At 42.1% G+C, this 13,971-nt stretch overlaps 1 protein-coding gene across 5 annotated transcripts in view; it reads left to right on the top strand.

The window, feature by feature from the left end:
* PRDM2 (PR/SET domain 2) overlaps positions 1 to 13,971 on the top strand; it is a 126,400-nt gene that overhangs the window by 105,908 nt on the left and 6,521 nt on the right. For 4 of the 5 annotated variants that reach the window (XM_073585555.1, XM_073585556.1, XM_073585554.1 and 1 more), the window contains 2 exons: positions 1,484 to 1,588; positions 4,641 to 8,832. In XM_073585555.1, coding sequence (XP_073441656.1) covers positions 1,484 to 1,588; positions 4,641 to 8,832 — 4,297 coding nt within the window. Of the gene's footprint in view, positions 1 to 1,483; positions 1,589 to 4,640; positions 8,839 to 13,971 lie in introns of all 5 variants that reach the window. The other variant, XM_073585558.1, reaches the window with a different exon arrangement.

Genomic DNA, 13,971 nt, shown 5'->3' with positions numbered 1-13,971 from the left:
CATTCTCGTAGTAGGTGGCTGATATTAGGATCGTAAAATGGACAGTAGACCTAATTTGTCAATGGATAAACCCCTTTGCACACCCAGAAGTCTCAGACATGGCTATACTAAAGCCCCCATCACATCATCAAGTTTTGTGACGCAACAGCGATCTCACCATCGAGATCGCTGTGTGTGACACCTATCAGCGACCGACCCCCTGCCGGGTATCGCTGATCGTTGTGGAAAGCCCTGGACATTTTTTTGATCGTTGGTCTCCCGCTGGCCAGCACGCATCACTGCGTGTGGCAGGCGGGAGACCAGCGATCAGTGAGCTGGAGCTGGTAACCAAAGTAAACAGCGGGTTTCTAAGCGCGGCGCTTAGAAACCCGCTGTTTACCTTGGTTACCAGCTCCCTGCACCAGCGCGCTGGTATCTAAGGTACACAGCGGTGCGCGCGCTCGTCATCACTGGTCCTGATAGATGGTGAAGCTGCCTGTTTGGCAGCTCACAGCGATCATGTAGCGGCACACCAGCGATCCTGACATGTTGATATCGTTGTCGGGATCGCTGGTGAGTCGCTATGTGTGACGGGGCCCTTAGTCAATGGCAGGGTGTGCAGGTTTTGAGTGGGCTTAGGAGTCGTTACACAGTCGGCATCTACCTGTAATAGTAGCAACCTGCGCTAGCTCTTATCGCTGCTGTTTAATAATTTAAACGCTGCTATCAACCACCAAGTTAACACCTGGAGGGAACATAGAGTTTAAAAAAGAGTAGTTCTACAATAGCTATTCACAATGAACTGAAAGCAAAGTAATTTATGCAGAAGTTGGTATGAGACCTTCTACCTTTTCCTTTTGCCCACCGTAATAATTTTTTTTTTATCAAACTTTATTTTCTTTGGGTTTTTTTTTTGCTATAAATACTGTATACTATCACTGTTATTTTTATGTAGGAGAAAAGTATTTATTTTCTTTTGGCTTTGCAATTTAATGTAGTTATTTTTTAATATATTTTATTCTATATGTCAAGAACCTTATTTTAGGTGATTTTTTTTTTTTTAGATTTCATGGGGAATTTCGCAAAAATTGCAGCAGTTTTACATGTTGTACTTTGAAGAGTTGTTGTCATGGATCTATTCAAGGAAGGATCCTTAGCTATGTAGACACACCTATAAGTATTTGCATATGAATATGTTTTTCTTCTATAGTCATCTCTTACTACCCTCCTCTTACTTACAAACTATACAGTTTGGGGATTTGGGAAATCTGGTCTCTCCCATTCGCCTCTTGTGCCTACAACATTCTTGCTTACCTAGCCCAGGCATCATCACAGTTCCACCAGGCTTTATATATTGTGTGTATGTAAAAAAGTTGCCCCAACTATGTTGTGTATGTTTGAAGTTTCCATATCACTCGCTGGTTGCCCGTTCCTTTTTTTTTTTAAATGTAGTTTACATATGTCAGGAATTATGTTACATGTATTTTCTTGTTTCTTATTGCAGGAAGGAGGAGGTCACTACATGCTAAAAACAAGCTAAACCTAAACAAGCAAGAAAAGAAGAGTGGTTCAGACATAGCTTCTGCCGCTATGAAAGATTCAGCCGACGGTAAGACAGACTAAATCGCATTCCTTCAACTTCTTGCATCTTTTATATATTCACACTGTTATCCAATTTATCTAATTACACTGGGTATTAGAATCCAGAGCTGCATTCACAATTCTGTTAAGTAGACGAGTAGAAGAAAGATGAATGGCACTCACCAGGCCTCGTATTCAACCTTTATTGGAACATCTTCGACGGGAGAATGGGAACAGAGGTGCAGAAATGACGACTGCCGTTTTGTGCAAATGTGCTTATACGGGTCTTTGTGACCCGTAGAAGCGCATTAGTGCAAAACGGCCCTCTTCATTTTTGCACATCTGTTCCCATTCTTCCGTCGAAGATGTTCCAATAAACGTTGAATACGAGCCTGGTGAGTGCCATTCATCTTTCTTCTACTTGTCTACTTAACAGAACTGTTTGATTCTGGATGAGCACCCGAAGGTTTCAGGTTTATATGCCTGCTGCAGTTCTCATACATCAGCACGCATTTGCACAGTAGTTGTTTTCAGTGGTGTGGATTTATTTTCTTTATTGCAAAGCATTCACAATTCTGCTGGCTTCTGAGCTGAAATCTCCCATCATTTCCTACTTGCATAATATTTTCTGTAGAGTGTTACCTGGGAACGTTCAACTAAGCCATTTTGTAGTTGAAGGTGTTATGATGAGTCACCGAAGGAGGAAAAATCAAAATACCAGCTAAGTCCAGAAAAACCAGAGAGGTTGGCAGCTTTCGGATTGCAGACCCCTGAACCTATCCACAACAACTAGCAGTAGCCGTGGGGGGTTCCTACGGTACCCTAGACCCCTCTATCACAGCCGGAGAACTATATAGCCTAAAGACAGAAAGGGGAAAACTAAACTGCCCCAGAGCAGACCCCAAAGCAATAGGCAGCCCCCAACATATAATGACGGTGAAGCAAGATGAAAACACTAACACAGATAGAAAGATAGGTTAAGCAAATGATGGGGCCCAAGCTAACTACACAGGACAGGATAGGAAAGCTGCTGTCTGCCATCCGCAAAAACCCTATAAAAATGAGCCAACCGACTGATAGGAAAAACAGGTCCTGAAGTCGCTAGGCTTCAAAAGACTATATCAGCACTCAGGTATATTCTGAAGACAGAGCAAAAGATCAACAGATCAGAGACAAAAATGGAATTCAGCTCACCCCCGGCCGGGGATGGCAGAACTCCCAAAAAACAAGGCAAAACAAAAACAAACTGAAGAGTACAAAGCAGAGCAGAAAAACTTAGCTTTGAGATGCAGGAATCAGACTGGTCTCCAAGAATCCAGCAGGAAAATCACCAGCCAGGAAGAAGGGCGTCGGCAGCCTTATATCCAGTCCTCAATTCCAGCCACCCATTCATCATCTAGCTGCCCAGGTGTCTGATAATCAGCCTCACTACCTTCCTTCACCAGAGGAGGGAGTTCATCAGACCTCAATAGTGAAGGGAAAAATGAACTCACAACATGAAGGTGTTCTATGCCGACATATCAGGAGACCTAACAGATCTTCTTAACCCTTGTAGGTCACCTGTCAGGAGGTCCCACTGCACAGAGCATGCACAGGAGCTGAGCCGACTGCTTCTGACTGCAGTGATTAAGATAGTGACTCCAGCGTCTAAGTGGGTAGAGATTGTAGGGAACCCTACTGTCACCCCATTGCCTCCCTTGTGATGTTTTAGTGGAGTGTTTTAGTAATCAAGGTCTATTTAGGCCTCTGTGGTCTCTGATAAGTGCTTCTATGAAGCCTTGTCACAGGGCGTCATAGGAGATCGCCAGATGTACAACAGACAACAACAGAAGTATTGCACTGTAGTGTACTTGCGATAAAGTGAGCGCATGTTCAAGTCCCCTATGGGAACTAGTGGGGGAAAAAAGGTTAAAAAAATAGTTAAAATAACGTTTAAATAAAAAAAATGAAAATTAAATATTTTAATTTCATATCTTTTTCCCATTCTTCACATTAATAAAGCTGAATTTACATTTTTTTAGTTATCTTCCCACCCCCTCCCCATAAAAAGTAGAATTATGAGCGATCAAAAGGTCGTATGTCCCCCAAAATCATAGCAATAAAAAAATACACCTTATCCCTCAAAAAAAAAAAAAAAACATCCCTCACATAACTCCATTGGCAGAAAAATAAAATAGGTCTCAAAGAAATGGTGACACAGAACAAATTTATATCTATTTAAAAGATGTATAACAAAAAATATATACCGTATCTGAATTTCGTATTGCTGTAATTGTAGTAACCTGTAGGGTGAAGTTACCAGGTTATTACCACAAAATGATCACCATAAAAACAAATCCTGAGCCACAATCAACAATTCCAGTATTTTTGTTTTTTAGTTTTCTCTATTTCATTCCACAATAAATGTATTTATTTTCCCATTTTATAAGTGCATTGTGGAAAAGTGACTGGTCAATTAAAACTACAGTGTATTCTCATTGGGCCATTCCGATGGAAAGATAAAAAAAAAAAAGTTATAGCGCTTGGAAGATGTTGAGAAAAAGAAAAACGAAATGCTGATAATGGACTTTTGTTGGAAGGGGTTAATGTTTCTCTGTGAATTGTTTGCTGTTTATTTGTTTGGACACTTCATTGTTTCTTATGTATCCAAACAGATGGTGATTTAGTCTCTTATTTTATTTACTTGATGGTGCAGTGTTACACTATAGTTTAGAGATGGGTGGATCAATTCACAAGACTCTGGTCCATCTGACAGGTCAGTGGTCAATGGCCGCTGGACACGAGAGAATCTACTTACCTCCGACATTCCTGGCTCTTCTTTTGATTAGCTGGGCTGGCGTGATGTCATCTGTACATCATCTGTTCATCATTTCACAACGATGACCCGCCCAACAAGCAAATCAAAAGCTGCATCGGGGATCCCAGAAAGTAAGAGATTCATGAGCCTCCTGTCCAACGGTCAGAGACTCCTGACCTGAATGTTGGGCTGGAGTCCTTTGAATCGATTCTCCAATCTGTTCTTGAGTTTATAGTACTTTTATAGTTGCGTTTGTCTCAAACAATCTCTTTTCTATTTGTAGCTCCAAATGAAGAGGATACAAAGCCACTAGGCTCTCCCGTCCTCTCTCTCGAACAGACAGCCGTCATCCAAGAATTGGTGAATCACAATGTCCTTTCACATCGGATTTCCATCCCTACTACAGAACTACCTAAGTTAACAGACATCGAGACCGTGGAGGATGTCTTCATCGAGCAAGAGCTAATTGACGACTCGCAGAAAGAAAGTTCAGAGAGGGAGTCAATAAATCAGGAAGAAGAAAGTGCGGAGATGCTTGATGATCTACGGAGTACATCTGATGAGACTCCTGAAGGGTCTCCGAAAAAGAAACCTATTAAAATCCCCAAACCTAAAGGGGATGTTAATGGGGAATTTCCAGAGGCTTTTATGTTCCCGTGCCAGCATTGTGAGAGGAAGTTCACAACTAAACAAGGGCTAGAACGACACATGCATATTCATGTTTCTACAGTCAATCACGCATTCAAGTGTCGATACTGTGGAAAAGCTTTTGGAACGCAGATTAACCGGAGAAGACATGAAAGGCGTCATGAATCCGGCCCAAAAAGGAAATCTTTAGTGTTGTCCACTTCTACTGAATTTGGTCATGCTCACAAACACATAATAGATTCTCTCAAAGCAACCGACGAATACAGCAGTTCTCGAGCACAAAGTAAAATGACTGATTCTGATCGAGAAACTTCATATTCTGTAATTTCGGAGGAAAATGGTGAATCAAGCCGAGAACTGCACCCTTGCAAGTACTGTAAGAAAGTCTTTGGAACCCATACAAACATGCGACGACACCAGCGCAGAGTTCACGAGCGTCACCTTATGCCAAAAGGAGTAAGACGAAAAGGCCACCTGCTCGAAGATCCGCAACTGAAATCTGAGCAGTCTCCACCAGTTGAGAACATTTATGTAGCAAACACAGAAATTGAAGAAGATGGAGAAGCAGATGATGTCTATATTATGGATATCTCCAACAATATATCTGAAAATCTCACCTACTTTATTGATGGTAAATTGCCAACATGCAATGCAAGTAGCACATGTGAGGTGATAGAGGTAGAGACCAATACTGCTGATGTACTAGGAATTAATTGCTTGCTTACTCCTATCAAGGTTGAAGTTTCTCAAAACGTAAGAACCTTTCAAACTGTTCTTGATATTCAAAATCCACTTAGTGACTCTTCGAACAGTGGAACCTTGGATCCTAAAAAGAGAAGAACAATAAGCCCCCCTTTACTATCCAAAATTAAAACGGAGGTGGAGCTTGAGCCAGTTACACCTTCCTGCTCCATAACTATTCCTTTAAGTGTTTCTGTAAGTGATAATCTGCCCTTTCCAAAAGAAAAAAGTGTTTATTTATCTTCAAAACTGAAGCAGTTACTTCAGATGCAAGAAAGCAATAAGTCTCAGATAAGTCCATCACTACTTGCCGAAATTCCAAAGTTGAGCCCAGCAGTGTCATCCTTGACGACTAATCCGAACAGATTCAAAAGGCGAACCAGCTCTCCTCCCAGTTCGCCACAACTCAGCCCAGCACCTAAAGAATACGTCAAGCAAGAAGGAAAAACTACTTGGAGTGAAGGACTTGGCCCGAAATTACCAAAGTTGGAAAGTCAAAGCAGCTCTCCTGTCTGGAGTTTATCTGGTCGAGAAGAAAGAGATAACTTGAGCCCATGTGATGACACCAAGATCAATAAAGACTGGAGTTCTAATGTCTCTTTTGGGAACACATGCAACCAGCAGCCATTGGACTTATCCAGTGGAGTTAAGCAAAAATGTGAAAGCAAGAGTCGATCACAGGTTCCTTGGGAATCTGTACTTGATCTCAGCATAAGTAGGAAGCCCTTCAGTGACACTGAAGCAAAGGAATATAAAGGGAATACCATTGGTGTAAAGAAGAAGAAGCCTACAACGTGTATGTTAAAAAAGGTCCTGTTAAATGAATATGGTGGGTTAGAGGCTTCAGAGGAAAGCGTTGCACAGTCAGAATGTCTGGTGCTTCCCTGCAGAACAGATGAGCTCAGACTTGTTTCAGAACTTGATGTAGGCTCAAGTGTAGACATTTCTAGTCCCATGGAAGAAGACCTTTCTGCTTTAGTTGATGGCACATGCACAGCAGTCTGCCAGTCCCCACCTATACTAACACCATCTGAATCTCATTCGCCTAACCCCTGCCCTCCATTTTTAACAGACCCTTCATTGCCACCTCCTCTTCTTACAACTAATTTTCCTTCACTCCCTGATTCGTCTTGTAGTGTACCTCCCACTTCATCTTGCACTTCACCTCTTTCTGCTAGCACACAGTCCCCACTTCCAGTTCTTTCTCGCACAGTATCTCCTTCCCTCACAACGGATGATCCTTCCGAGTGCACATCCCCTGGTCCACCTACCCTTTCCTCTTCATCATCTTCTTCTACTACTTCATCATCCTCTTCATCATCCTCTTCATCATCTTGTTCGTCTCCTCCACCTTTGTCTATAGTTTCTTCGGCCGTATCTCCATCTTTAAATTCTGAATCCTCTGCGCCTATATTTAAGCAAGAGAAGCATGATGAAGAAGCACCAGCCGAAGAATCTTTGCAGTTGAGTCAACAAAATGACTCTGTTTGTGAAAATTTTACTAGGTCCTTCGTGTGCAATGTTTGCGACTCTCCATTTGTATCGATTAAAGACCTTGCCAAGCATCTGGTTGTGCATGCCGAGGAATGGCCTTTCAAATGTGAATTCTGTGTGCAACTTTTTAAGGATGTATCACATCTCTCAGAACACCGTTCTTTGCTTCATGGGGTGGGGAAGATTTTTGTATGTTCCATATGCAAAAAGGAGTTTGCTTTTCTTTGTAACTTGCAACAACATCAGCAGGACCTGCATGCAGATAAGGAGTACAGCCATAGGGAATTCGAAAACGGGACACTTAGGCCGCAGAATTTCACAGACCCCAATAAGGCAAATTTAATCCAAAGTGAAAAAATAGATGAGGACCCCATGACCCCATCACCAGAGGATGATGGAGAATTAAATGATTCTTCTGAAGAACTTTATACAACAATTAAAATTATGGCAGCTGGAGAAAAATCTAAAGATCCAGATGTACGTATGGGACTTAATCAGCACTACCCAAGCTTTAAGCCACCCCCCTTTCAATACCACAACAAAAATTCCATGGGTATTGGGGCTACGGCAACCAACTTTACCACCCACAATATTCCTCAAACCTTCACTACTGCTATACGTTGCACTAAATGCGGAAAGGGTGTTGACAATATGCCCGAATTACACAAGCATATCTTAGTGTGTGCTTCTGCCAGTGACAAAAAAAGATACACTCCAAAAAAAAATCCCATACCCTTGAAACAGATTGTGCAGCCTAAAAATGGAGTAGGGGTGGTCGTTTTGGAAGCTGCAGAGAAGAATTCATTTAGAAGGATGGGTCAACCTAAAAAACTTAATTTTACTATTGAAATTGGCAAAATGTCTTCAGGTAAGCTGAAAATGGGTGCAATAAAAAGGAAAAACCAGCTAGTTCAAAAGGCAATTTTACAAAAGAACAGAAAGGCGAGACAAAGATGTGTTGACTCTGCACCGCATTTTTGTCCCTATTGCAATCGAGAGTTTACCTATACTAAAAGCTTAAACAAACATGCTTCATTCAGTTGTCCTAAAAAGCCAGCTTCTCCACCCACCAAAAAAGCAAGTCCCAAACACTCAAAGAAGCCATCTTCTCACAAGAAGAAAAAATCCAGCGTCGTCCGACGAACAGCAGATGCCGAGATACAAATGCAAAGCACAGAGTTAAATTTGGGTAAAACTAGAGCAAGGAGCTTGGCACCTGTTCCTGTTCCTCCACCAACGGCACCCATAAAATCTAAGCAGAATGTGAAATCTACTCCACCATTGAAATCCAAAAAGCAGACCATGCCTGCTGTAAGGAACTCGAGCCCTGTAAGACAACCCAAGGGTCAAATGGTTAATGAGGGAAAGAAAACCAAGAAGGCCACACTCCAAGGCCTACACCAGACTTTTGGAAAAACACAACGAAAACTCCACATGCGAATGCCGAAGGGCAAGTTACCAGATAAGCATCTTGCCAAGAAGAAAAAAAAGGGCAAGTTCAGTGTCAAGTCCAGAGAGAGGGTTAGTGGACCCCGAACGAGAAGCTCTGCAGACCATTCAGATAAAAAAGAAGATGGAAGGCAAGATGGAAGGTAAATGTGAGTCCATAACATGTTTTTCATGATCTTATTATTAAAGCACCACTGCACACTTTTTTTTTATTTCAGAGCCAGAGTGGTGCCAATAATGTAAGTTCCTTGACTCTAGTATTATGCTTACGAGCTGCTGTCTTCAGCTCTTCCTTGTGCCACTGCAGTCTCGCGCCAACATTTTATGGTTGACCTTAAGTCAGGGTTAACGATCACAAGCTGTCAGTGTAAGTCTATGAGACCCTGGTTCTGGTTCTCATAGACTTACGTTATGTTGTAACCTCCGGCTCATCCAGCAAACACTGGAGGGATCAGGCAGGTCACAACTAGCAGAAGACTGACCGGAGCGTCATCGATAAAGAAGACGGCTGGTCAGAATGAAACAAGGGCCAGTGAACGTAGATTTTGGCACCACTCGAGTCCAACCCTTGCCTTTATTCCTGTACAGCTAGCAAGATTAGGATTCTGGCCATTGTTTAATTTTGTATGAAATACTGCTTTTAAGTTTTTTGGGTTTTTTTTTTAAATATTTTTGTCATCAGAAATGGACCTATTGTTTAACCCCTTTCTGACCTTGAACGCAATACGCGCATAACAACCAGAGGTGTCATAGAGACCTCTATGGTTGTTGATGCCGGATTGCTAGGAGCGCCACCTGGTGGTCGGCTCTCATAGCAATGCTGTATATTCTGCTACATATAGGCAATCTACTCATCGCCTATATGTAGCAAAACCGATCAAGTTTGGCATGCCAAAATTAAAAAAAAGAAAAAAGTTAAAAGAATAAAAACAATATAAAACTTTAAATCACCCCCCTTTCGCCCATTCAAAATAAAACAATTTTTAAAAAATCATATATACACATATTAGGTATCGCCGTGTTCAGAATCCCCCGATCAGTAAAAAGAAGGATTAACCCGATTGCTAAATGGCGTAGCGGGAAAAAAAATCAAAACTCCAGAATTACGGGTTTTTTGGTCACCGTGACATTGCATTAAAATGCAATAATGGGCGATCAAAAGATGATATCTGCGCATAAATGGTACCCTTAAAAACGTCAGCTCGGCACACAAAAAATAAGCCCTCACCCAACCCCAGGTCACGAAAAATGGAGACGCTACGGGTATCGGAATGTGGCCCAATTTTTTTTTTTTTAAGCAAACTTTGGAATTTTTTTTCACCACTTAGATAAAAATGAACCTAGACATGCTTGGTGTCTATGAACTCGCAATGACCTGGATAATCATAATGGCAGGTCACTTTTAGCATTTAGTGAACCTAGCAAAAAAGCCAAACAAACGTGTGTGATATTGCACTATTTTTGCAATTTCACCGCACTTGGAAATTTTTTCCCGTTTTCCAGTACACGACATGCTAAAACCAATGATATCTTTCAAAAGTACAACTCGTCCCGCAAAAAATAAGCCCTCACATGGCCATATTGATGGAAAAATATAAAAGTTATGGCTCTGGGAAGAAAGGGAGCGAGAAATGAAAATGCAAAACCGAAAAAAGCTTTGGTCAATAAGGGGTTAAAACAGGTTTCTGTCTTAATTTTTCTTGTTTTTTCCCCCAATACGACAATTTTTAATATTGTTTATTAAAAATGAAAATGATAAATGCTCTAATTTTCACCCCGGCCACTAGAGCATCTTTAGATGACAACATCCTGATGTTTCAGGAAATCCACATTAACATGTATGTTAGGGTCAGAGTCTGTTCTTTAATCCTATCTTTTGTATTGAAGCATCTAATGAGTGTGTGCAGAGGGGGGAGCAGGGTCAGCTGTGACATTGCCTATTGTTATTGGAGGACCCTGTATTGTCAGCTGTGTGTAGAGGTGTTACATTTCCTTGTAATCCTGCCTCAAAGGGCTCATCATACTCACTTGCGAGAGACTTGCACGATTCTCGTGCGAGTCTCTCGCATGAAAACCTGGCACTGCCGTCGGCACTCGGACCGGAGCTTGTGGCTGCATAGAAATACATGTAGCCGAAATCACACTGTCCACTTAGGAAGCAACACTGATTGACAATCAATTTCACATGCTGTTGTGCAAATGGAATAGACAAAAGATGGAAATTTTTGGCATTTATTAAGACACCCTCAATAATGGAGTGGTTCTGCAGGTGGGGACCACAGACCACATCTCAGTACAAATGCTTTCTGGCTGATGTTTTGGTCACTTTTGAATGTTGGTTGTGCTTTCACACTCGTGGTATCATGAGACGGACTCTACAACCCACACAAGTGGCTCAGGTAGTGCAGCTTATCCAGGATGGCACATCAATGCGAGCTGTGGCAAGAAGGTTTGCTGTGTCTGTCAGCGTAGTGTCCAGAGGTTGGAGGCGCTACCAGGAGACAGGCCAGTACACCAAGAGACATGGAGGGGGCCGTAGGAGGGCAATAATTCAGCAGCAGGACCACTACCTCAGCCTTTGTGCAAGGAGGAGCACTGCCAGAGCCCTGCAAAAAGACGTCCAGCAGGCCACAAATGTGCATGTGTCTGCACAAACGGTTAGAAACCGAATCCATGAGGATGGGCTGAGTGCTCGACGTCCACAGATGGGGGTTGTGCTCACAGCCCAACACCATGCAGCTCTCCAAAGAAATGCCACCCCACACCATTACTGACGCACTGCCAAACAGGTCATGCTGAAGGATGTTGCAAGGAGTATATCGCTCTCCATGGCATCTCCAGACTCGATGTGAACCTGCTTTCATCTGTGAAGAGCACAGGGTGCCAGTGGCGAATTTGCCAATCCTGGTTTTCTGTGGCAAATGCCAAGCGTCCTGCACGGTGTTGGACTGTGAGCACAACCCCCATCTGTGGACGTCTGGCCCTCAGACCATCCTCATGGAGTCGGTTTGTAACAGTTCGTGCAGACACATGCACATTTGTGGCATGCTGGAGGTCATTTTGCAGGTCTCTGGCAGTGTTCCTCCCTGCACAAAGGCCGAGGTAGTGGTCCTGCTGCTGGCTTGTTGCCCTCCTACGCCCCCCTCCACATCTCTTGGTGTAATGGCCTGTCTCCTGATAGCGCCTCCAGCTTCTGGACACTACGCTGACAGACACAGCAAACCTTCTTGCCACAGCTCACATTGATGTGACATCCTGGATGAGCTGCACTACCTGAGCCACTTGTGTGGGTTGTAGAGTCCGTCTCATGCTACCACGAGTGTGAAAGCACAACCAACATTCAAAAGTGACCAAAACATCAGCCAGAAAGCATTTGTACTGAGATGTGGTCTGTGGTCCCCACCTGCAGAACCACTCCATTATTGAGGGTGTCTTGATAATTGTCAATTTCCATCTGTTGTCGATTCCTTTTGCACAACAGCACGTGAAATTTATTGTCAATCAGTGTTGCTTCCTAAGTGGACAGTTTGATTTACTTGGAGTTAGATTCTGTTGTTTAAGTGTTCCCTTTATTTTTTTGAGCAGTGTATATACCAGGGCTGTGGAGTCGGAGTCGTGGAGTCGGAGTTGGAGTTAGTTTTGGTCGGAGTCGGTAGAAATGTTCCGACTCCAGCTTTAAAAAAAAATGTATTAATATTTCATAATTGAACTTTCATATGAATTTTATAAATGTTACTCAAATATATATGTTCTATCAAACTATGAACAACAGTGATAAGCAGTTCTGCTGGAGATAGAGACATTTCTTACTTCTTGTGTGTCACTGTTCTCCACTGCCCTTATCTAATCTTATACTTGGTTAACCTCATGCTGCCCCAACCCCCTACTTACAATGTATGAAACTGAAAGTGAAAATGTGTTGCAAATTCTTAGTAGTAAAGCTCCTCCTCTAGACTAGATTATACTAGGTGTGCGTCTTCCATGCATCTCACAGCTGCCTGCTACTCAGAAGAGGAAGACTGTAAGAAGTATTATCCTTTCAACAAACTTTGCATCAGTTAACTGTGAGTACATGAGGAATAATAACAGTATTACTGACCACTATATCAGTTGTACGACCTGGCAATAATTTTGTACAATTGTTTTTAGGAAAAACAATTGTCATTTGGATTGTGAATGCAGAATTAAAAACCTGAGAATGTCAAAGAACCATCACATTAAATCAGCTGTATTTGAACATTTCACCATCACTCAAGATAGAAAACATTATGTCTGTCAGTGTATGACAAACGATCCAGATGAAAACAAATGCTGTGAAGCCAAGATGAGTGCATATTCAGGCAAAGATAAAAATGCTCCTACCAGAGCTTTTAATCTAAAGAGACATTTACAGCGCTTTCATCCAGAAGTACTGAAAGCAGTGGATGAGAGAGACTGCATCCAAACCAATGAACCAGTGCCCAGCTCTTCCAGCCAAATAAAGGAGCAGAGAACTTTGCAGCCATCAGTTGCAAGATATTTTGTCAGTGACAAAGTTACTGTGACAATGACAGTAGATACATTTAAAAAACAGATCATAGAGCTTGTTGTAAAGGATAGTGTGCCTATTTCATTATTTTCACGACCAGCTTTTATGTGTCTGAATGGGGAAATTAGTAATCGAAGAAGCTTTTAAACAAAAGGAAGAACTTAAAAAAACTCTCAAGGGACGCTTTCTGTTTCTTAAAATGGATGCCTGCACACGTCACAGAGTGAACTATTTTGCCATCAATGTCCGATTTGTTTGTGACAAAAATGAAATAGTTACCAAGACATTGGCAGTAAAAGACACCAAAGCTCATCACACCAGTGAGTTTCTCCTGGTCTTGGTGGAAAAGGTTCTGCAAGACTATGAACTTAAAAAAGAGCAAGTTCTTTCTGTCGTAACTGACAATGCTTCAAATATGATAAGTACTATTAAGCTAATGAATGAGAGTAATGATGGTGACCAGCAGCTAGAAGAACATTCTGGGTCCACAGACACAGAAATGTTTGAAATAGAGGAACACAGTATTGTAACTGAGGAGCAAACTGAAGTTGCTTCAGATGAACAGCAACATGATAGTTTAGATGATCTTGTTGAAACTGTGTCAATATGTTCTTTCATTCATCACATGCGCTGTGTTGTGCATACGCTACAGCTGGCTATAAGAGACAGTCTGCAAGAAGGACATGCTGCTGCACTGATTGGCAAGGTGAGAAAATTGGCTACTGTTGCCAGAACCCCTAAAGTTGGCTCAATT

The sequence above is a fragment of the Dendrobates tinctorius genome, unplaced genomic scaffold, assembly GCF_039654945.1.
Source record: "Dendrobates tinctorius isolate UK_male_01 unplaced genomic scaffold, ASM3965494v1 ptg000086l, whole genome shotgun sequence".
Classification (NCBI taxonomy): domain Eukaryota; kingdom Metazoa; phylum Chordata; class Amphibia; order Anura; family Dendrobatidae; genus Dendrobates; species Dendrobates tinctorius.
The sequence above is the reverse complement of the archived record's forward strand: the minus strand, read 5'-3'. Positions and strand labels throughout refer to the sequence as shown.